At 43.9% G+C, this 22,307-nt stretch overlaps 1 protein-coding gene across 1 annotated transcript; it reads right to left on the bottom strand.

The window, feature by feature from the left end:
* Window positions 1–1,596: 1,596 nt before the first annotated feature.
* Window positions 1,597–20,607, bottom strand: LOC139373232 (anosmin-1-like). Its single transcript, XM_071113509.1, has 14 exons — window positions 20,330–20,607; window positions 16,692–16,739; window positions 11,650–11,709; window positions 11,099–11,321; window positions 10,598–10,782; window positions 10,273–10,402; window positions 9,509–9,720; window positions 8,743–8,875; window positions 5,241–5,366; window positions 4,529–4,617; window positions 4,220–4,391; window positions 3,738–3,964; window positions 3,153–3,294; window positions 1,597–2,276 (listed from the first exon to the last, which is right to left on the bottom strand). Exons 1-14 carry the CDS (start codon window positions 20,525–20,527, stop codon window positions 2,224–2,226), a joined length of 1,998 nt encoding a protein of 665 aa, XP_070969610.1. The 5' UTR covers window positions 20,528–20,607; the 3' UTR covers window positions 1,597–2,223.
* Window positions 20,608–22,307: the final 1,700 nt, after the last annotated feature.

The raw sequence follows: 22,307 nt of genomic DNA, 5'->3' as shown, positions 1-22,307 counted from the left end.
GATGAGGTGGCGGATGGTCTCCTGAGGGATCTCCTCCCAGACCTGGACTAAAGCATCCGCCAACTCCTGGACAGTCTGTGGTGCAACGTGGCGTTGGTGGATGGAGCGAGACATGATGTCCCAGATGTGCTCAATTGGATTCAAGTCTGGGGAACGGGCGGGCCAGTCCATAGCATCCATAGCATCAATGCCTTCCTCTTGCAGGAACTGCTGACACACTCCAGCCACATGAGATCTAGCATGGTCTTGCATTAGGAGGAACCCAGGGCCAACCGCACCAGCATATGGTCTCACAAGGGGTCTGAGGATCTCATCTCGGTACCTAATGGCAGTCAGGCTACCTCTGGCGAGCACATGCGGCCCCCCAAAGAAATGCCACCCCACACCATGACTGACCCACCGCCAAACCTGTCATGCTGGAGGATGTTGCAGGCAGCAGAACGTTCTCCACGGCGTCTCCAGGCTCTGTCACATCTGTATCGTGCTCAGTGTGACCCTGCTTTCATCTGTGAAGAGCACAGGGTGCCAGTGGCAAATTTGCCAATCATGGTGTTCTCTGGCAAATGCCAAACGTCCTGCACGGTGTTGGGCTGTAAGCACAACCCCTACCTGTGGACGTCGGGCCCTCATACCACCCTCATGGAGTCTGTTTCTGACCGTTTGAGCAGACACATGCACATTTGTGGCCTGCTGGAGGTCATTTTTCAGGTCTCTGGTAGTGCTCCTTCTGCTCCTCCTTGCACAAAGGCGGAGGTAGCAGTCCTGCTGCTGGGTTGTTGCCCTCCTACGGCCTCCTCCACGTCTCCTGGTGTACTGGCCTGTCTCCTGGTAGTGCCTCCATGCTCTGGACACTACTCTGACAGACACAGCAAGCCTTCTTGCCACAGCTCGCATTGATGTGCCATCCTGGATGAGCTGCACTACCTGAGCCACGGTTGTAGACTCCGTCTCATGCTACCACTAAAGTGAAAGCACCGCCAGCATTCAAAAGTGACCAAAACATCAGCCAGGAAGCATAGGAACTGAGAAGTGGTCTGTGGTTACCACCTGCAGAACCACTCCTTTATTGGGGGTGTCTTGCTAATTGCCTATAATTTCCACCTGTTGTCTATTCCATTTGCACAACAGCATGTGAAATGTATTGTCAACCAGTGTTGCTTCCCAAGTGGACAGTTTGATTTCACAGAAGTGTGATTGACTTGGAGTTACATTGTGTTGCTTAAGTGTTCCCTTTATTTTTTTGAGCAGTGTATATATAAATGAGAGCTAGATACCATAGCAGAGACATATTCAGACGCATGTGCACACATACAGTAGTTAGACAGGCAGAAACACAGAGACCCAGTTGGTTGGGTTGAATGGGGATAAGTGTGACGCCATGCACCATGGGTATAGAACGCTGACAGACTGCGTTGCCGGGTGGTGTGTTTGTGTTTCCACACGTCCCCAGGAGACCTGTGTTTCACTAGCTAACCTTTTGTTTGCACACCAAACAAGCCATCATGTCAATAGAAACACAATGGTCGTTCATTTTCTCTGGTTTATAACTATGGACTTTTGAACCATACAGTATAAAATATGCACAGACGACAACACTTTTTGACATGGAATTTACTTATACATCTCTATACAGGGTATGTCAGTTTACAAAAGGGTGAACTGGAAAGAACATACACAGTCAAAAGTAACACAAAGACAACTGTGTACAGTAATACATACAAATAAACCACTGTAGACATAAATAAATTATAGACAAACTGTATGTACACCATTTACAGTACATGAGTTGGGGCACAAAATGACATCTTCACCCTATTAAAACGTTAAAAAAAACATCGCTTTTATATTTAATAAATGTATTAATTAACAGTGACAAGTCATTGTCTATTTGTCGGAGACAGGGAGATTGTAATACAAATAATTTAACGCCAGAAACACTAGGATTTCACATGCAAAGCCAAGGTCTCTAAGGAATCTTAATCTACTGTATAACGACTCATATCCACATGCAAAATTCAGAAGCATTCCCTCATTGAAGGGTTGGGTGAACTGTTTATCGGTGGGCTACTTGTTAGCAATTTATGTAATTGGTAGAGTGTACATACAACAGTAGAGGCATGACTGAGTAGTGTCTGAAAGAGAACACTTCTCTCTTCTGTTGGTGGCTGTTCTCCAGTGTCCTGAGTCTGGGAGGTTAGTCCTGTGCAGTCTGGTCATCTCTGGTCAGTGCCTCTCTATGTTGGGCTGGTGCTGGTGATGGTTCCTGAGTCTAGGTCCTGAGATAGGCCAAACAAGTCAACGATACGGTCAGAGTTAGGGTTGCAAAGCTACCGGTAATTTACGAAAGTTACCAGATTCTTCAGTAATAACAGGTAATAGGTTAACAGGTAATCTATGGCATCTTTGGTGATTTATACTTGAATAACAAAAACATATTTTTATTCATATATAAAGTATACATTTATTATATCTGTGTCCATATTGTCCATGAGTTTCTAGTGGATAGACCACATGGTTCAAGAGAAAATAGCGTCATTAATGAAAAAAAGCATCTAAATCAACAATGGCATTATTTTCAATTAACTCAGCAACTCTTCCAACTATTGTCTTTTTTCACAACTACAACCAGTTTGTACCCCAAACATTTACAACATAAACATATTGATATCGTCAAATAAATAAGTGTGTAAAAAATATAAAGGATATTTCATGCTAAAATCCTCATATTAAACACATACATTTACTAAGTTGGTTTATATTTAGAATAATGTTTTATAGCTTTGTCTTTATATTTTTTTATTTTAAAATCCTCTTGTTGGATTTTTTGTAATATATTTGACATGAGGCCACACAGAGCGCCAGAGATAATTACAGACACCTGTGATAGTCGGCGGCACCCAAAAAGATGTCATCTTGTAAAATTCCATACATTCCTTGAAAGTTACCAAAATTATGATAGTTTAATGGTAGACTTTTAAAGTGTCCAGTAATATGCTCCTCCTTTTTTTTTTTACATGACATTTTCTAACACCTATCAAACTGGCCATATTTAAGAGAACGTCAGTTATCAGTGGTTATGCATGTGCGTATTCTCATTGTAATTCTCTTTTAGCATCTGGAAAACAGCAAGATAATCCAATCAATGATCTTACTGTGCTGCTGGACTGGTGAGGTGGTGGGAGTGCAAAACGTCTTGGTGGTGGCAGGACCCTCTCCTCCAGCTCCAATCAGCTGGATCTCCAACCTGTAGACGGTGGCTAGCTGCAGACCTGACACTACCAGGACATTACGCTCCTGAGAGAAGAGGGAAGACAGCAATACAGGGGCTCATTAACCGTGAAACGGGGGAGCTGGTTCTTTTTCCTAAATGGGTGTTTTGGTCACCTTACTCTACTACACATCCACCCTTTGCCGCGACGCTACGTATTTAAACCGCAACAAATCATGGGAATTTGTGAAAATGAAGATGGATTACTTTGACATTTGTTGGTTATTGCAGGGATTTTGATTTCCTGAGACAAATGGTCAGATTTGTTGCATAAAGGTGGGCTAATTCATTGAGTTGATATGGGTTTCTGGTTATGGTGGCACCCCACTGGGGAGACACTGGTTGAATCGACGTTGTTTCCACGTCATTTCAATGAAATTATGTTGAACCAACATGGCAAAGACGCTGAATTTACGTCTGTGCCCAGTGGGGCAGCACTATTTGGGTTTATACTGATGGACTCACTTACTGGTGGTAGTATCTGGGACTGTGAGATTAGGCTGTTGGGAAGGTTGTTATGGCGACTGGCTGAGGTCACTTCTGCCCATGTGACCTGGAACCCGTGGAGCTGTTGGGGTGGGAGTGGCGTAGATACCTCCCATGTAAACACAGCTGTGACGTTACCCTTGTGGGCCATGAAGGAGGCGGTCAGGTTCTCTGCCTTGGACAGCACCTTGGGAGGAGGAAGAGGAGCTCCTATGGGACAAACGTACAGAGTGTTTGAGGGGATCAGTTTGAGCAAAGCGACGTGCAGAATTGCAAATCTTGATCACATACTGACTAGTTATTTAGGATGCAAGGTGATATGTAGATCAGTGATTCTGCACAGTCCGACTTCAATGTAGTTTATCTCAAACATAGAGAGGTACACCAATGGACATGTGAATTGAAGGGTCACTAGGGTTAATGACAAATTGACTAAAGTCGTCTTTAGGTGGTCAGTGGTCTCACCTTCCTGGCCGGGACAGGATATGTGTTTGGGGCTCTTGGCCCTGATGGTGGCACAGGAGGGGGTGTAGAAGAAGGTGGTTTCTGCCTGGGCACGTCCCTTAGTACCCAGTGGCTGGAGGTTCACTCTGTACTTACAGGAGAAGAGCAGGCCGGGGAGGCTGGCAAAGCCCTCCTATAAGAGGTTAAAGACAGCGGACACAGATATGATGAGAGCAGCCTACACTGTAACTCCAATAGAGATAGATACCCTTTGTCTTAATTGAAGATGCACCATAAAAATTGGTTGTATGGCTGAATGAAACTGGTTACCCGTGTGATGATCTTGTCCACTCCTTTGGTCTGGTTGTGTCCACAGTACTCTGGTACCCACTGGACACAATACCGAGCTACAGTGGGATCTGAGAGAGATGGAAAGTAGAATAAATCAATAATCATTCATCCTCAACCAACTGCCGATTTGTCGCATAACATTGGTGACAAAGCACACATTGGCCTTTCATAATAAGAATCAATAGTTCACTTCTATAAAGCTCAACTTGTTCAGACAGAACAGATTATTTGACGCAAAATGTAAGAGAAGCCGTTCCTCAGTTGTCTCTTTGGGTAGCCCAGTGTGTGTGTTCTGGGTAGCCCAGTGTGTGTGCCGTGGGTAGCCAGGGCACATGCAATGCTAGCTTACTCTGCTCATGTTCCTGCATGAACAGGATTCCGGATGTACTTCTGTGCATCTTATCAGCTTGTAAGAAAGCAGTCTTTTGTTTTGTGTTTAATTACCCACAAGCAGCCTGTACATTTACGATAATCTCTCTGTTTACATAACGATAGGGAGGTGGTGGTTAGAGGATTATTTCCTCAGCAACACTGCTGTTCTTGTCGAAGGCCAAATCAAATGTGTGTGTGTGTGGATGTGTGTGACTGTGTGTGTGTGCGTCCGTGCATGCATGCATACATGCGTGCCTTTGTGTGTGTGTGTGTATGCAAGCATGTGTGTGTAGCTGTGTCTGGGTTTCCCCCTGCATACCTGTGCTCCTCTGCCAGTAGACTCGGACCTGCAGCTGGCCGTCCTGGTAGAAAGGGGTGCCCACATCCAACACATCAGGGATAAGGCCCTCAGGGACCGGGCGGGCGCCAGACCTCTGCTCCTGCCCTGATTGTGGAACAATGAAAATGGGAACAAAGCAATGTTAGATCCGATGCAAACATACACTATATGGCCAAAATACTATATATTTCCTTTTTTACCCTTACTTACACAGATCAGCCCCGTATACACATCAATATACACTATACACCAATATACACATCAATACTCACATCAATACACAAAAAGCAAAACACAATTACAGGAAACAAACACATTATTCAGTAAAAAGATCCTCAATCAGCCTTTTCTGTCAATCCAGATACCCAGATAATTATAAGCAGGGACATGATCAACGTCGGCACAATAACTATTAGTCGGGAGCTTCGTGAAATGGGTTTCCATGGCTGAGCAGCCGCACACAAGCCTAAGATCACCATGCACAATGACAAGCTGGAGTGGTGTAAAGCTCACCAGCATTGGACTCTGGAGCAGGGGAAATACGTTTTATGGAGTGATAAATCACCATCTGGCAGTCCGACTGACGAATCTGGGTCTGGCGGATGCCGGGAGAATGCTACCTGGACCAATGCATAGTGCCAACTGTAAGGTTGGTGGACAAGGAATAATGGTCTGTGGCTGTTTTTCATGGTTCAGGCTAGGCCTCTTAGTTCCAGTGAAGGGAAATCCTAACGCTACAGCATACAATGACATTCTAGACGATTATGTGCGTCCAACTTTGTGGCAACAGTTTGGGGAAGACCTTTTCCTGTTTCAGCATGACAATTCCCCCTTGCACAAAGCGAGGTCCATACAGAAATGGTTTGTTGGCCCCCCGAGTGGCGCAGTGGTCTAAGGCACTGCACACATTGCAGTGCTAGCTGTGCCACTAGAGATTCTGGATTTGAGTACAGGCTGCCGCGACCGGGAGACCCATGGGGTGGCACACATTTGGCCCAGCGTTGTCCTGGTTAGGGAAGGGTTTGGCCGGCAGTGCACGCTGACACGGTCGCAAGGTGTACGGTGTTTCCACCAACACTTTGGTGTGGCTGGCTTACGGGTTAAGTGGGCATTGTGTCAAGACACAGTGCGGCTTGGTTGGGTTGTGTTTCACACATGGCTTTCGAAATTCGCCTCTCCCGAGTCTGTATGGGAGTTGCAGCGATGAGACAAGACAGACTACCAACTGGATACCACGAAATTGGGGAGAAAAAGGGGGGGAAAGGAAAAAAATGATTTGTCAAGATTGGTGTGGAAGAACTTGACTGGCCTGCACAGAGCCCTGACCTCAACTCCATCAAACACTTTTGGGATTAATTGGAACCCCGACTGTGAACCAGGCCTGATCGCCCAACATCAGTGCCTGACCTCACTAATGCGCTTGCGGCTGAATGGAAGCAAGTCCCCGCAGCAATTTTCCAACATCTAGTGGAAAGCCTTCCCAGAAGAGTGGAGGCTGTTATAGCAACAAAGGGGGGACCAAATACTTATTTCTCAACTGTGGCAATCATGAAATTTTGTCAGACGGTGATTGTCAAGCAAATAACTGCTGGTCTCACAGTAATTGACCGCTAATTAACATAAACACATTTAGCATCTCCTGGCTTCCACACAACCTAAAAGCCACTGATTCAGACCTTTGGAACATCTACATTTTAAAAAGTCCACTAAATCCATGTAATATAGTCTACACCATCACAATAAAGCCATTATTTATTTTATACGGGTCTAAAGAAACTGTAGTCTATTTCAGAAGAACAGAATAGCATACTCTGAGTTGTCCTTATGTTAGGCCATGATCTGGCTATGCCATATTTGTATTTATTATGGATCCCCAATAGCTGCCAAAGCAGCAGCTACTCTTCCTGGGGTCCTGCAAAATGTAGGCAGTTTATACAATTTTAAAACGTTACAATACATTCACAGATTTCACAACGCACTGTGTTCCCCCAGGCCCCTACTCCACCACCACCACATATCTACAGTACTAAATCCATGTGTATGTATAGTGCGCGTGCGTGCATGTGTCTGTGCCATATGGCTGTGGGCTAGAGTACACTAGTTCATTTAGCAGACATGATTTGCTTAGAATTCCGTGGCATTATTTTATATTATTTAACAGTATGAAGAACACAATTGAACATAGCTGAATAAAATAGAAAGCATATTTTCTCCAAACGATTTGGGGGAGTGCGCACATGCGGCTATTCTGTGCTGAGTGGTTAACGAAACAGGTCCTCCCTCCTATGCTTCATTTAGAGTTATTTTAGTTATGATACAGACGTTGGGCTATAAGTTTAGATTTTTAATACATTCTAAGGCTGCATAATGAAACTCTAATGATGATTATTATTTTTTTAAAGTTGTGTGAAAGGCTTGAGCTCTGCTTAGTTTTTTTTTTGCGCAGGCTGTACATACAGTCTCTGATTCAGGATTTGATGAGCTCTTAAAAATGCCTCAAATTTCCTGGCGACATCCCCTTCGTGTGGCCGTAATGCCCCCTAAATGAATGAACGATTATGCATGTAATGCCTAAACTATAAAGGTGACTTTTTATGGTGAAAATTATCTTTCCCCAAACTTGAAAGTCACACGCTGCTTATGTACAGTATGCCAGTTAGGCTCTACACCCCTTGTAAAGCAGATTAATGTGCTTAATTTTAAGAAGTTATTTACCCACTTTAGTTATGATACAAACCTTATCAAAACTGGCCTCTGGGCTAGGCTACATGAGGTGTGCGACTATGATTAGGAAAAGTCGCAAAAAAAAGGCATTGTTTCTTGTGCTGGGCATCATTGTATAATTCACAAGTGATAGGCTAATATTGTCACCCATCAGACTATTCTTGATTTAATCTTTACAAATACTAAATAATATATATATATATTAGGAAAGTTGAGAAATAAATATAGTAGGCCTAGCCTATAAAAAGCTGATGGGATCCACCTCTTTTTAGTAGAAGCCATCACTGTTTTCTCACGCAATTGCATGGCCTATTGAAATGTTGCGCAAAATGAGCTCATTGGCTCTCATGAAGTGTTTGTTTAGATTTTCGATTTCAATTGCATTGATGCTGAGTACCAGGCAGTTAGCAAGTTTGGTAGGCTATTAATGACCATCAGCAGCATCAGAGCTTGGAGAAGCCTAATTACCATGATAAACGGTCTTGTGGAATTTGACTGCCGTCATGACTCGAGACCAGCGGAGTCGCGGTAATACGGTCACCATAACAGCCCTAGCAACTTTGGAATAAGATGTCCGACAAGTAGACTTTTGGTCATGTATTGTATCACGCTTCCAACCTCCATATACTGGGTAAATATTTAATAGGAGTTGCTCAATTCTGTAAACCCTCCAACTGGGATTTCTGTAAAAACCTGGGAACTTTGAGAATGTTCCCAGAATTTGGGAGCTGATAAGCATTGACTGTTGTTGACATACCGTGTCGTGTGTTGAAGTGCAGGCTGGATTTGGGACTTTTCAGTGGGGTCTGTCCCCAATAGGACACAGCCTGTAGCTCCACACTGTAACTCCTGTTAGCTCGCAGACTCTCCAGCTCCACATAGCTCTGCCCCTGGATACACACACAGGACAGAGGGGTTATGGGGTCAGGAAGACCGTTCTGTGTCCTCTGTATCCACACAACAAAGGTACAATGTAGGTCCCGTAACCACAGCATAACTTGTCGGAAATGTTCATTTTCTAAAACAGACATGAGCTAATGCTATTTAATAGCATCGATTTGCGATTCATTTGCCAGAGGCGACAACTATACAATTGCTTGGTTTGGTGTGTACGCACTAAGCACCATCCGATTGGAGAGTTTATGGCATCAAAGCCACACACACTGCCATTGTTTATCCTTCCATTACATTTGTTGTGGCTTGAGGAAAGAAAGAACAGGCTTCCACTGTACATTGTCTCAGGGAATGTCCCATGTTAATGAGTGCCTACATGTCAGGGTAGAAAAAGGGTTCCAAAAGGCTTCTACGGCTGTCCCCATAGGAGAATCCTTTTTGGTTCCAGGTACCAGGTTTTAGTTTCTAGATAGCACCTTTTTTTCTAGGAGTGTAGAGGCTATGACCTTAGAAGTAGAATGACTAGACCGCCAAAGCACCTCAGAGCACGTCATTCCATTTCTATTGACATGACTGACCTACCCCATGGGCTCAAAATGTCAGGGTAGGGGACTTACTCTATGACTTACCCCATTGACCAGCTTCCTCCTCTTGGTCTTAGGTGGTGCTATGGACCCAGTGCTGCCTGCGGCCCAGCTCCAGGACACCCTGTAGTGGTGTACAGGGACATCCAGATCTGAGGGGATGGACCAGCGCAGCCGGACCGACACCGCCCTGCCGCCGGGGCCAAAGGTCATGTTGGACATCCTCAGCTCAGATGGGGCAGGGGGTCTGGAGGGGTCTGGGGAAGACATCGTTAATCAATCAGGTGCCATTGGTCTGAAGTAGACATCAGTAGTGTTTCCGGTGTTTCTATGTCAAAGCGTTTTGTTATATTTCAGTCTTCTGTAATGTTTTTAAGGTGTAATATTGGGATACAAACTCAAAATGTAATACAGTTCATCTCCATATCTGACATGGTACAGTTGATTCTTTTTTTGAGCCCACAACCATGTGTGTGAGGTGTACACTTTTGTAGGTTTGTTTAAGACTACTAAGAATCTGTGTGACCCTGATTTAGCCCACTGCAGTAAAAAGGTTAATGACATTATAGATGCCAAATACATGAAGCTTTAGTAACTGTCTATTAAAGATATTCATATATTGACTGGAAGGTATTACAGCTCTACGGAGCTAAAGCACAATACAGCACTTCAGAAATGGCCAAAAGCCAATGTAATTAGTCTGTATTCATCTTCATTACAGTCAGTGCAATATCACCCCAGGGTGATTAAGCCAGCCTCACATACACACGCAAGCAGACACACACACACTCAAACACACTCTGCCTGACCTTTCTTGGTGTGGATGTGGCGACTGGGAGTGGTGAACCCTCTGGTCCCGTGGACGTTCACTGCTGCCACTCTGAACTGGTACCACCGGCCTGCCCGGATGTCAGCCAGCCGCGCTTTCACCTCCGTGGTCTAGAGAGAGAGAGAGAGCAAAAGAGCGTGAGAGAGAGAGAGAGAGCGTAAAACAGAGACAGAGCGTTGTTTAACTTCATGCACAATCAATACATTACCAGACTTTGAATTCTAAGTAGATTACATTAATTTGTCCCTTTATAATCAACTAAATACAGTATCAATAAGTAAGCATCCCCAAAAAGGCTGACTAACCTGAGCTACCCCCTCCCACTGTGTAGCAGCGTCCTCGCTGGGTTGGATCCCGTAGTTCCACCTCCTCTGGAGCACGTAGACGACCGGCTCGGCTGACACGTTGAATCGGGTGGACCAGCTCACCTCCATCTGACCAGACCTCAGCTCCTTAAAACTCAGCTCCTTTCTGGGCTTCAGAGGGGCTCCTGGAAGGGTGAGGTGGGTCATTTCAACGTCACATGTGATCATTCAATTTTAGTCATTTAGCAGACGTTCTTATCCAGAGCAATTAGGGTTAAGTGCCTTGCTCAAGGGCACATCGACAGATTTTTCACATAGTTAGATTCAAACCTTACATGACATCAGTGAATTATCTAAGCAAAAGTTTGATTTTTTAAAGTTTTTTTAATCTCATCTTTGAATTGGCCCACAAATTTGTTGCAGATAATATATTGGTTGTAACCAACCAACAAAAAATGTACATACTGTAGTTTCTACTGTGTGTACTGGAGGTTGCTGTACCTTTGTAAAGGTTCTTGGGAGGTTGGCAGGTGTGCCCACAGCCGTTGGAACAGCACTTCTTCTGGGCAGAGCACTCTCTGTCCTCCTCGCATCCCTCCACGCACGCCGCCGCGAATCCGCTGGCCTTTTCAGGTGCAGGGCAGTCACCCTGCTTCACTGCCACCACCGAGCGCAGGAACTCACAACTCGTCACACACTCCCAGTGCTTCTTGGGAAATGAGCGCTGGGGTGGAGGATTGAGAGAGAGAGAAGAGTGTTAGAAAGCACAGATGCTTTACTACTAAAATAACATTGCCCAAAAAAACTGTAGGAAAAACTGTGCAGAAACTGTAGGAAAAAGATCCGTTTCTGATTACTTATGACTGAGTAATGAAATTGAGGAAGCACGGAGGTAAAAGATGTCTGTGCCTGATTACATTTGCCGAAAAAAATCCTATGGAGGAGAATCTGAACTGAACTCTATTAATTTAGCCTCTCGACATGAAGCCTCTCCTCAGCGCGTTCCTCCCCCCTAACTTAACGAAATGGGAGGCTGTCAAAGGTCATCATACCTCACAAAGCTCCCGGCATTGGCTCTTCAGGTCCCAGGAGGCCTTGCAGGGTTCCAGGCACTTTGAAGGTGAGAGAAACAGAGATGGAGGTAAGGGCTTGTTACACCATCCCTGCCACCACAGGGGATTTCTGAAGCAGCTCATTACTGTAAAAACGTGTCACCACAGTTGCCACAAACTTTAGCCGTTTGAGGATTATTGGGATGAATCTTTGTATGTATCTGACATCTGTGGCCTTGTCGGTGTTCCTGCCTCTCTTGAGGAGAGAACAGCTAAAAGAACTTGACCGCCGGTTGCTGGACCTACATTTAATTTGGGGAACATCATTATAAGCAAGAAATAAATAGGATGTTTGAAAATCAAAAGAACACCACTCTTCCACAGTGTGTTTGTTAACTATGTGCTTCCTGTAGCGGCTTGTAGATTTGTACTAATGTCCTTGTCCCCTGAGAGACACTCTTCCTGCATGAGTAACCCAGGTTAGACTGCCCATAGGAATATTAATATTTTCAATTTCATGCTGCAATGAAACACAGTGGCTGGTAGCTATGGAGGAAAGGCAGTTGGGAATGTTGCATCTAGGGGTAATTTGAAAGTTACCATATTACAGTAACAATATCCATTTGATATGTGATGTCACTCTTTATCTAGGTGTAACTATGCTGAACCAAAATATAAATGCAACATGCAACAATTTCAATGATTTTACTGAGTTACAGTTCATATAAGGGAATCAGTCAATTTAAAATAAATTAATTAGGCCCTAATCTAATCTATAGACTTCACATGACTTGGCAGGGGCACAGCCATGTGTGGGCCTGGCAGAGCATAGGCCCACCCACTTGGGAGCCAGGCCTAGCCAATCAGAACGAGTTTTTCCTCGACAAAAAGGGCTTTATCACAGACAGAAATACTCCTCAGTTTCATCAACTGTCCGGGGGGGCTGGTCTCAGACGATCCCGCAGGTGAAGAAGCCGGATGTGGAGGTTCTGGGCTGGCGTGGTTACAAGTGGTCTGCGGTTGTGAGGCCGGTTGGACATACTGCCAAATTCTCTAAAAAGACGTTGGAGTCGGCTTATGGTAGAGAAATGAACATTCAGTTCTCTGGCAACAGCGCTGGTGGACATTCCTGCAGTCAGCATTCCAATTGCATGCTCCCTCAATTTCAGACATGTGTGGCATTGTGTTGTGTGACAAAACTGCACATTTTAGAGTGGCCTTTTATTGTCCCCAGCACAAGGTGTACTTTTGTAATTATCATGCTGTTTAATCAGTTTATTGATATGCCACGTCTGGTGGATGGATTGTCTTGGTAATCTCTGGGATCTTTTATTTCAGCTCATGAAACACGGGACCAACACTTTTGCGTTTATATTTGTGTTCAGTCTATAAACTCGGTATGCTTATGGTTATTATTTTTTACTTACTTATGCCTTGATACAAGTACAACAGCATGTCCAATACACTCCTACAACCTTCTAGAGAAAACCTCAGCCATGTAATGCGTTGTTGAAAGTTTTCAAGGCGTGAAGATCGGAGTTGTCCTGGGGCAACGTTTTGGTCGGAATGAGAGTGGGAAACACATTTATCTTCAGTTGCTGTGAAAACATGAGCAAGTGTGTGTGTGTGTGTGTGTGTGTGTGAGAGCGTGTGTGTGAGAGTAAGTGTGTGAGGGGTGGAAAGTGTTGGTAGTTGTCGGAAACTCTGAATAATGTGAAGGAAGGGGGCACACGTTTAAATGCAGCTGAGGTGCCCACTTTATGGAGGGGGAAATGCGGAGACCCTGCCGAGCTAGCCCCAGGCTCCACTGCTACTTCCATGGAAGGAACATCCTGAAACTGCTAAAGCCTGACGTTGTACCCTTTCCAATTCAGTAACACATGCTCATACATTGCTCATACTATGACTGTCCCTGTCCTGTCATCTCTTATCTCCCTTCTCTGGTCTCCAACGGGAGGTTCACCCTCTAATCCCAACTGACGCTCAGACTCTCTCGTCTCCTCGTTCTTATTGTGCCTCTCGGCTACGCTTCGTTTTCCGCCCCATTTCAAACTCAAACCAGGCATTCCTTTCCACTAGCGACAGACCGCAAATAAAGCAGAGTTCTAGGACTCTGATAGAATGTCTAGGAATTTACAGAACACCTAAGGACTCGCTTCCACTGATGGCAAAAGACAAAGGAGTGTTACCCCTTGATGGCATAAATTTGAAAAAGACATTTGAAAGTCAATAATGCTTACTCTCCATTTTGAACACAGGAAAACCTGCTCTGTTTAACAAAGGAACCAGGGAAAACAGGAAATGCACCAGCAGAGTGCACATGGCCATTTCAGGATGTAGTAGGACAAGAGTGAACCGTTTCCTTTGTGAACGACGGTAAATAATAGCCCCAGTGACTTCTCTGCTGACCGTGCATAACGCTGCTGTTCTGTTGGGGGAGACTGAGCCTGCTTCCCAAATGGTACCCTGTTCTCTATACGGCGCACTCCTTTTGACCAGCGCCATATGGGCCCTGGTCAAAATAAATACACTAAAGAGGGGAACGGGTGCCATTTGGGAGGCGCCCTGGCTGTACTGTAGCACACAACAGTGTTTGATACAGTGTCCAGATGACACCCTCCCCGGAGGAAAGTAACCTTGCATTTGTCGCTCCCTTCGTGTTTCTACAACTTGAACAGGCTTTGAGGGGGTTCCAGAGTCTTTCTCAAGAGGACAAGCCCGTGCCACCTCTCTGTAGTGCCAACACTGCTCATTATTTCACATGGTCATGTCTGTGGTGGAAGATGCATTCATGTGGTGTGCATTCAAAAGTAGTGCACTATATATATGGAGTAGGGTGCCATTTCAGCCTTATTTTTAGTCCTTAGGGCCACATCATCCCAACTGCTAGACCAGTAAGTGTTAGTTAGTACACTAATGACTCCCAAGTGCTGCCTAAATGCCAATCTGAAAGAGCCGTGGCTTGTCGTGAGGTGATAAAAAAATAATAATGACTTCAACTAAGCATTCATATCTGCAGAGCTGAGAGGCTGACGGGCAGCCCGGTGTAATGGCATGGCAATTATGACCGTCCACGGTTCTTCTAAATGAGGCACTGAAGCGATCCTGTCATCCCCTGCTAAGCCTTTAAATGAAGATGTGACCGGACTCTATTTTGTCAGGCTATGGTAATCGTCTATAGTAGCCTTAATTGACTGCCTGCCTCGAAGAGATAGTGACAGGCGGATTAACAGTCACTCATCGTTACCAGGGAGGTCCATGGAGACAACGTGATGCTGAGTGTGCATGGGCAAAGTACAGGATGATCGGACTATTGTGACCAAACATTATCATAGCTCTACTGGATGTAATCATTGAGGGCTTAAAAAAAATGGCAGCATTGTTGTGGTCTCCGATACGTTGTGGGTGGACTGTCAGTGTAGCCGTAAACACTGCTGCAAGCAATCACCAAATGCAGACATCCGATGGCTTACGCAGCGAAAACAAATCGTCTCCTGTAATCAAATACTGCAAAACATGAGGGTCTGACTTCCAATGTTGTGGTTGAGCTGGATCTACAGTACAGCTTACATAGTAGGCAGTGACATTTCAGGAACACCTTAAACTTCAGACTGGAATCCTTGGGCAGCCTATCAAATCTAATGTTGAGTTTTAGTGATATACAGAACCATTGGCGACACGTAACGGAACTGAAAGCAAAGCAAGTTTACTTTTAAAGTGAGACCGCAGAGACATTAAGATCTCCTTAGTGAGAATAAATGGATTCTTCATCTCTACTTCAGAGCCTCTAATTTGGCCTCTAATTTGGCAATTAGCTGCCGTGTATTGAACATTCTACGAGGAAGAGAATTATAATTGGCTGTGTTCTTTCTTAACGAGAATAGAATATCATTATTACTTTCTTCGTGTGAATAAAATAGCATTGTCACTCTTCAAGAAAACAAGGAGAGCACTGACATTTTATTATCTGTAGCCTGGTATCCAAACTAATATGCTCAGTTTCACCATTAAAAACAGAGCATATTGGTTTCAGTTCCAGGCTATATTACATGGACATAGTGTGGAGGATGCTTTCACGCTACAGGGACTGACCTGGTTTAAAGTTTGAGTGAAAACTATCTCCGGAGTTCTGGAGAAATCTGCTGAGCAGTTGGCCAAATGTTTTCATGGACCCACCAAGAGAGGTCAGTGGCTGGCTGACTATGTTTCTGCTGCGAGCCAACCCAGGGGTGTGTCTGTCTGTCTGTCCCAGAGAGAGACGTGTGTTGTTGTGCTTTTCTCCCATATGGTGACACAAACACACAACTAGCCAGAGTGTTATACTGTAGTAAACAAAGCAATCACAAAGACATTTCAAAACTAATTAGGAATGTGGCTTCAGAATAAATAGCTACGAGTGTGAACGTGTTATTGAAAAGAAAAAACATTCAATTAATCAAAAACATGAGATAATACTTTTCATAATGGTATTTGACTGCTGTTTTCATGATGAGATATGACAACTGTGCAACCATTCTATTTTCGTATACTACAGTATACTGAAGCCTGTGGAATAAGCACAAAAGCTACATGTCAGCTTCACTTCTGTACACTGTGGGGATAGTATACCGAAGGGCTGTTAGAGAACGTTACTGTCCTCATTACCAAAAATGAGTGGACCTCTGTACCCAAGGACAATTATGACTTCCAGAAAGGGATATACAGAAATGTATTTGATGAAAATACAAAGTGGAGAGACTAAGAGCTTAACAGCCAAGCATCCATCTAAAGCACCTGTCGCTATACGCTGCAATCATATATTATGTCGGCTCTGTGACCTACAGATGAACAGTACATAGCTAGCTGCAGTATATTGGCTGACACAGTGATGTATGGTATTGCATGGTAAATAGAGTACTGTGTAAGAACCACTATGACAATGATGTAACATGCTATTTGTTCAGCTGCTGACGTTCCCTGAGAGTTTTTCCTCTGAAAATAGATCAGTTTGTGTGATTTCTGTCATGTTAGGTAAGGTGCGGATGTAAACATCTGTACGTTACCTTGGCACACTGTTTATGATTTTGACACCAGCCCAGGGATCCATTGTTCTGTAGGGAGAGAAGAGAGTAGAGGGCAGTCAGTAGTGTAATTACTAGGGAGAGAAGAGAGTAGAGGGCAGTCAATAGTGTAATTACTAGGGAGGGAAGAGAGTAGAGGGCAGTCAGTAGTGTAATTACTAGGGAGAGAAGAGAGTAGAGGGCAGTCAGTAGCGTAATTACTAGGGAGAGAAGAGAGTAGAGGGCAGTCAGTAGCGTAATTACTAGGGAGAGAAGAGAGTAGAGGGCAGTCAGTAGCGTAATTACTAGGGAGAGAAGAGAGTAGAGGGCAGTCAGTAGCGTAATTACTAGGGAGAGAAGAGAGTAGAGGGCAGTCAGTAGCGTAATTACTAGGGAGAGAAGAGAGTAGAGGGCAGTCAGTAGTGTAATTACTAGGGAGAGAAGAGAGTAGAGGGCAGTCAGTAGTGTAATTACTAGGGAGAGAAGAGAGTAGAGGGCAGTCAGTAGTGTAATTACTAGGGAGAGAAGAGAGTAGAGGGCAGTCAGTAGTGTAATTACTAGGGAGAGAAGAGAGTAGAGGGCAGTCAGTAGTGTAATTACTAGGGAGAGAAGAGAGTAGAGGGCAGTCAGTAGCGTAATTACTAGGGAGAGAAGAGAGTAGAGGGCAGTCAGTAGTGTAATTACTAGGGAGAGAAGAGAGTAGAGGGCAGTCAGTAGTGTAATTACTAGGGAGAGGAGAGTAGAGGGCAGTCAGTAGTGTAATTACTAGGGAGAGAAGAGAGAAGAGGGCAGTCAGTAGTGTAATTACTAGGGAGAGAAGAGAGTAGAGGGCAGTCAGTAGTGTAATTACTAGGGAGAGAAGAGAGTAGAGGGCAGTCAGTAGTGTAATTACTAGGGAGAGAAGAGAGTAGAGGGCAGTCAGTAGTGTAATTACTAGGGAGAGAAGAGAGTAGAGGGCAGTCAGTAGCGTAATTACTAGGGAGAGAAGAGAGTAGAGGGCAGTCAGTAGCGTAATTACTAGGGAGAGAAGAGAGTAGAGGGCAGTCAGTAGTGTAATTACTAGGGAGAGAAGAGAGTAGAGGGCAGTCAGTAGTGTAATTACTAGGGAGAGAAGAGAGTAGAGGGCAGTCAGTAGCGTAATTACTAGGGAGAGAAGAGAGTAGAGGGCAGTCAGTAGTGTAATTACTAGGGAGAGAAGAGAGTAGAGGGCAGTCAGTAGTGTAATTACTAGGGAGAGAAGAGAGTAGAGGGCAGTCAGTAGTGTAATTACTAGGGAGAGAAGAGAGAAGAGGGCAGTCAGTAGTGTAATTACTAGGGAGAGAAGAGAGTAGAGGGCAGTCAGTAGTGTAATTACTAGGGAGAGAAGAGAGTAGAGGGCAGTCAGTAGTGTAATTACTAGGGAGAGAAGAGAGTAGAGGGCAGTCAGTAGTGTAATTACTAGGGAGAGAAGAGAGTAGAGGGCAGTCAGTAGCGTAATTACTAGGGAGAGAAGAGAGTAGAGGGCAGTCAGTAGCGTAATTACTAGGGAGAGAAGAGAGTAGAGGGCAGTCAGTAGTGTAATTACTAGGGAGAGAAGAGAGTAGAGGGCAGTCAGTAGTGTAATTACTAGGGAGAGAAGAGAGGGCAGTAGAGGGCAGTCAGTAGTGTAATTACTAGGGAGAGAAGAGAGTAGAGGGCAGTCAGTAGTGTAATTACTAGGGAGAGAAGAGAGTAGAGGGCAGTCAGTAGTGTAATTACTAGGGAGAGAAGAGAGTAGAGGGCAGTCAGTAGCGTAATTACTAGGGAGAGAAGAGAGTAGAGGGCAGTCAGTAGCGTAATTACTAGGGAGAGAAGAGAGTAGAGGGCAGTCAGTAGCGTAATTACTAGGGAGAGAAGAGAGTAGAGGGCAGTCAGTAGTGTAATTACTAGGGAGAGAAGAGAGTAGAGGGCAGTCAGTAGCGTAATTACTAGGGAGAGAAGAGAGTAGAGGGCAGTCAGTAGTGTAATTACTAGGGAGAGAAGAGAGTAGAGGGCAGTCAGTAGTGTAATTACTAGGGAGAGAAGAGAGTAGAGGGCAGTCAGTAGTGTAATTACTAGGGAGAGAAGAGAGTAGACGGCAGTCAGTAGCGTAATTACTAGGGAGAGAAGAGAGTAGAGGACAGTCAGTAGCGTAATTACTAGGGAGAGAAGAGAGTAGAGGGCAGTCAGTAGTGTAATTACTAGGGAGAGAGTAGAGGACAGTCAGTACTGTAAAAGTTAGTCTTAACTACTGTCATAACTACCATGTAACAAAAGGCTACATCCCAAATGGCACCCTATTCCTTATATAGTGCACTACTAATCCTGATTGATGGTGGCATTAACATGATTTGAAGTCACCGTCCGGGGTAGATTATGTCATGTTAAAAAGTCTCCATCAAATCTCAGAAAGGGACTTTTCAATATGGAAAGTTACGATAGATTCAACAATCTGTACCAATATGTATTTCCATGGCTGCTTTCAACAGAGACCTTTCAAACAATATGCTTAATTTTAGTCATGTTCATCTGTCCATTACAATGTGTTGAATTGATGAAAACGTATAGCTGAAGCGTACTGTAGCTATACCCAAGTCTGGCAATAAGAATTAGCCATTTTATAGGCTGACATGACATAGTATCCTATCCACTCCTACAATGGGTAGATTTGATCTTTGATCTATGACAGGAATTCCATCACAAAGGGAATAGATGGACTGCCCTTGCAATCTAACATTGACCCTGCTACATGATCCGTGGGGAAGTAGTGATTAAACAGGTTAAAGGTCATATCCTGACCCTTCGAGAGGTCACGAGTGCTTGACCGTGTGGCTAATGATCTGATGTCAGTGCAGTTCCAGTCCTATGATAATAAACCATAGCTAATCTCACTAGTTCCCCATTCCATATTCTCTATGGATCAATTCATTCAGGCAACTATATAGGCCTACTATGTGGGAGTATACTAGTGGATATTCTCCCGGGGCCATCCTTCCAAATCCTGAGGCTGAATAGTGAGTAACTGGGCATGTTCACTGCTAAGGCTAAGTTATCTCCATGTACTGTATGTTATCCAAGGAGGAGGAGGACATGAACTTGATCATGTGACATGGGTGGCTCAGTCACAGTGTGGTAGGCTTGGGACTGGATGGGGAGTGACGGGCTTGGTATGGTCATAATTAGGATAACAAGCCTCCATCTCTTTCCATCAGCCAGTAGGTTGCTCCACTTCTCAAGGCAGAGTCAGATTTAAAAATGGGACATGTTAAAGAGAGCTTTCTAATGAGGAGTACAGTGTATAGTCCGTTTCCTGTCAGAACATTGGTACTGAATTGTCTCCATATATTGTGTCTAGTTTGCTTGCAAACTTACCAAATCTAAAGCAGTTATGAGGCCAAAAACAAAACTTCAGTTATCGGTTAATAATCAACTAAATAAACAAATAAAAGAAAAACAAGAAAAACACGTTCATTAAAGGGGTGGTCTATTTCAAGCACATTCTTGTTTATTAAAACATTTACGCATGTAAAGTCAATGGAATATTATAGAATGCAGTAGAAAAATTCGGTTTGCCTGCTTTTGATCCAACTTGGACTTTATTCCATGAAGACAGCAGCATGCTCGCCCGCTTGTTTTGGCCTTACCTCCACCTGAGATTGTTTGGAGAGCGTCGCTATGCGCGTGCTGTGCAAGCTGAGGCACCTGGACGCACATCTCCCTCCGTAGATGTCGTTCATCGACTGGGTCTCGTCTTTCTTCCGCGTCTTCGCATTGACACTCAAGAACAAGATACTCCACCAACAAAGACTCGCTAACACACCTCGACTTTCGAATAATGACATCGTCGAGGACTTTTCTCTTGCGTGTTTCCCCTCGTCGCGACGGGACGGGTTTATGACAGTTTGTGGATGCAGCACGGGAAACTGATGAAACTTCTACGTCGAAGGGAGGAGTCAGGATCTGAGCTCAAGCCTGACATTGGAAAACATCTCCCATAAACGGCAAATGATCTCAGGTATAATGTGTGTGATGAGTTTGGACTGATGCCATCTAATTGTTTAATTGCTGACATATTTTAAATGATGATTGCCAAATAGCCTCCAAAATTACAATCTAAATGTAAGGCTCATTTACCTCACATTATAAAACTAGGTCTAGTATTATCTTTAATGATAATGTCCTGCTTCTAATGAAGAATGCATTTTGATAAATGGTAATTATACATTAACAAAATCGACAGAAGCCACCCCTCAGAGCTCCTGTTCACCTGCAACTCACTACACCTGTTTATGGTCTTGCCCAATGCATTTTCTGGAGCCCCAAAAAAACAGAACTGCAACAATCACTTCATAATGTCTTAAATGTTATCCTTGACTGTACTGAAGAAAAAAAAAATTCTACATATTCATTGTCTTATTTGGGATTCATCCCTTCATTTTCATTAATTTATTAATTAAGTAATTAATCCATTCATTCGTTCATTCATTGAAACTTTCCTAACTAACAAGTTTGTTGCCTCATGGAAACCTATCTGGGGGGTGGGAAGTTACACAGCTTCCAGGGATCCCCATAATTTTCACCGGTAGCAGAGAACAACATTTTTATGGGCAAAACTATAAAAACTAACCACTACCATATCTCACAAAGTATCTCTCCACGTTTTGGCACTGTTTTCTGGCCCACGGAAAGGAGAGAATATGACGTGTAGGAAATATTGAAGGAATCCTCCCGTAGTTGGTATTATTTGCTCATGCTCGTTGAAAAAATAGTCTCTGTTTGGTGCGTTAGCCTCCTGGGGTGATAATGGCTGGCCCATACCTCTTCTATGTAAGGTTTTATAGAGTGCTGAGCTGTGTGGAATCACAGCAGCTGTGCTGTCTACTAATTACAGTGTCATAATTAGTCTACAGGTGAGGAGCGTTTCTGACACTGGCTGCAGTTCAGAACCAGAGTCAGGTTCAATCTGTCCATTCACAGTAGCTTTAGTTTACACAGAGTGAGATTGCGTGAAATGTGAAGAGTTTGGTAACTCAGTCTCTGTCTTCTGTCATTTGGACCGCAATTGCATGTTTAAATGAAATCATGTATTTAGTAGAAATGGCATGGGGCCCCTCTCAAATCCTTGGTCATGCAACGCTGAGTGACAGTGTGTGACTGTATCTTAAAGGGGCAATCCACAGATGCTACATCCATTTTGGGCTCATAAAATAAGAAGAACATAACTTATAAATGCCTCATTTAAAAATATTAGCTTGTTTTACTTCAATGTGTGCAAACATTGTACATGTAAACAAACTCTATATAGCCTCAAAATAAACTTCAAACTATATTTTTTCAGTCCTTGCATCAAGAGCTCTGTATTTTTTTACCAAAACAGAGGCAGAGTAGACACTTTGTTATTGTTTCAACTACAGGTGACCCTTTTAAACTCCAAGGCTATATATCATGCAATGCCAGAGTTACTCAATAAATTACGCATGCACATTTTATTCACCTGGTGGTCCAACCACACTGCAACTTTCAAGAGGAGGAATACCCCCTGCTCCTTTAAAAACTTTTTTAAAGAATATGTACTTATATGCATGCGTGTGTGCAGAGTAGCTAGTTGGTGTGGGGTCCTGT

This window comes from Oncorhynchus clarkii, chromosome 18 (genome assembly GCF_045791955.1).
Source record: "Oncorhynchus clarkii lewisi isolate Uvic-CL-2024 chromosome 18, UVic_Ocla_1.0, whole genome shotgun sequence".
Classification (NCBI taxonomy): domain Eukaryota; kingdom Metazoa; phylum Chordata; class Actinopteri; order Salmoniformes; family Salmonidae; genus Oncorhynchus; species Oncorhynchus clarkii.
The sequence above is the reverse complement of the archived record's forward strand: the minus strand, read 5'-3'. Positions and strand labels throughout refer to the sequence as shown.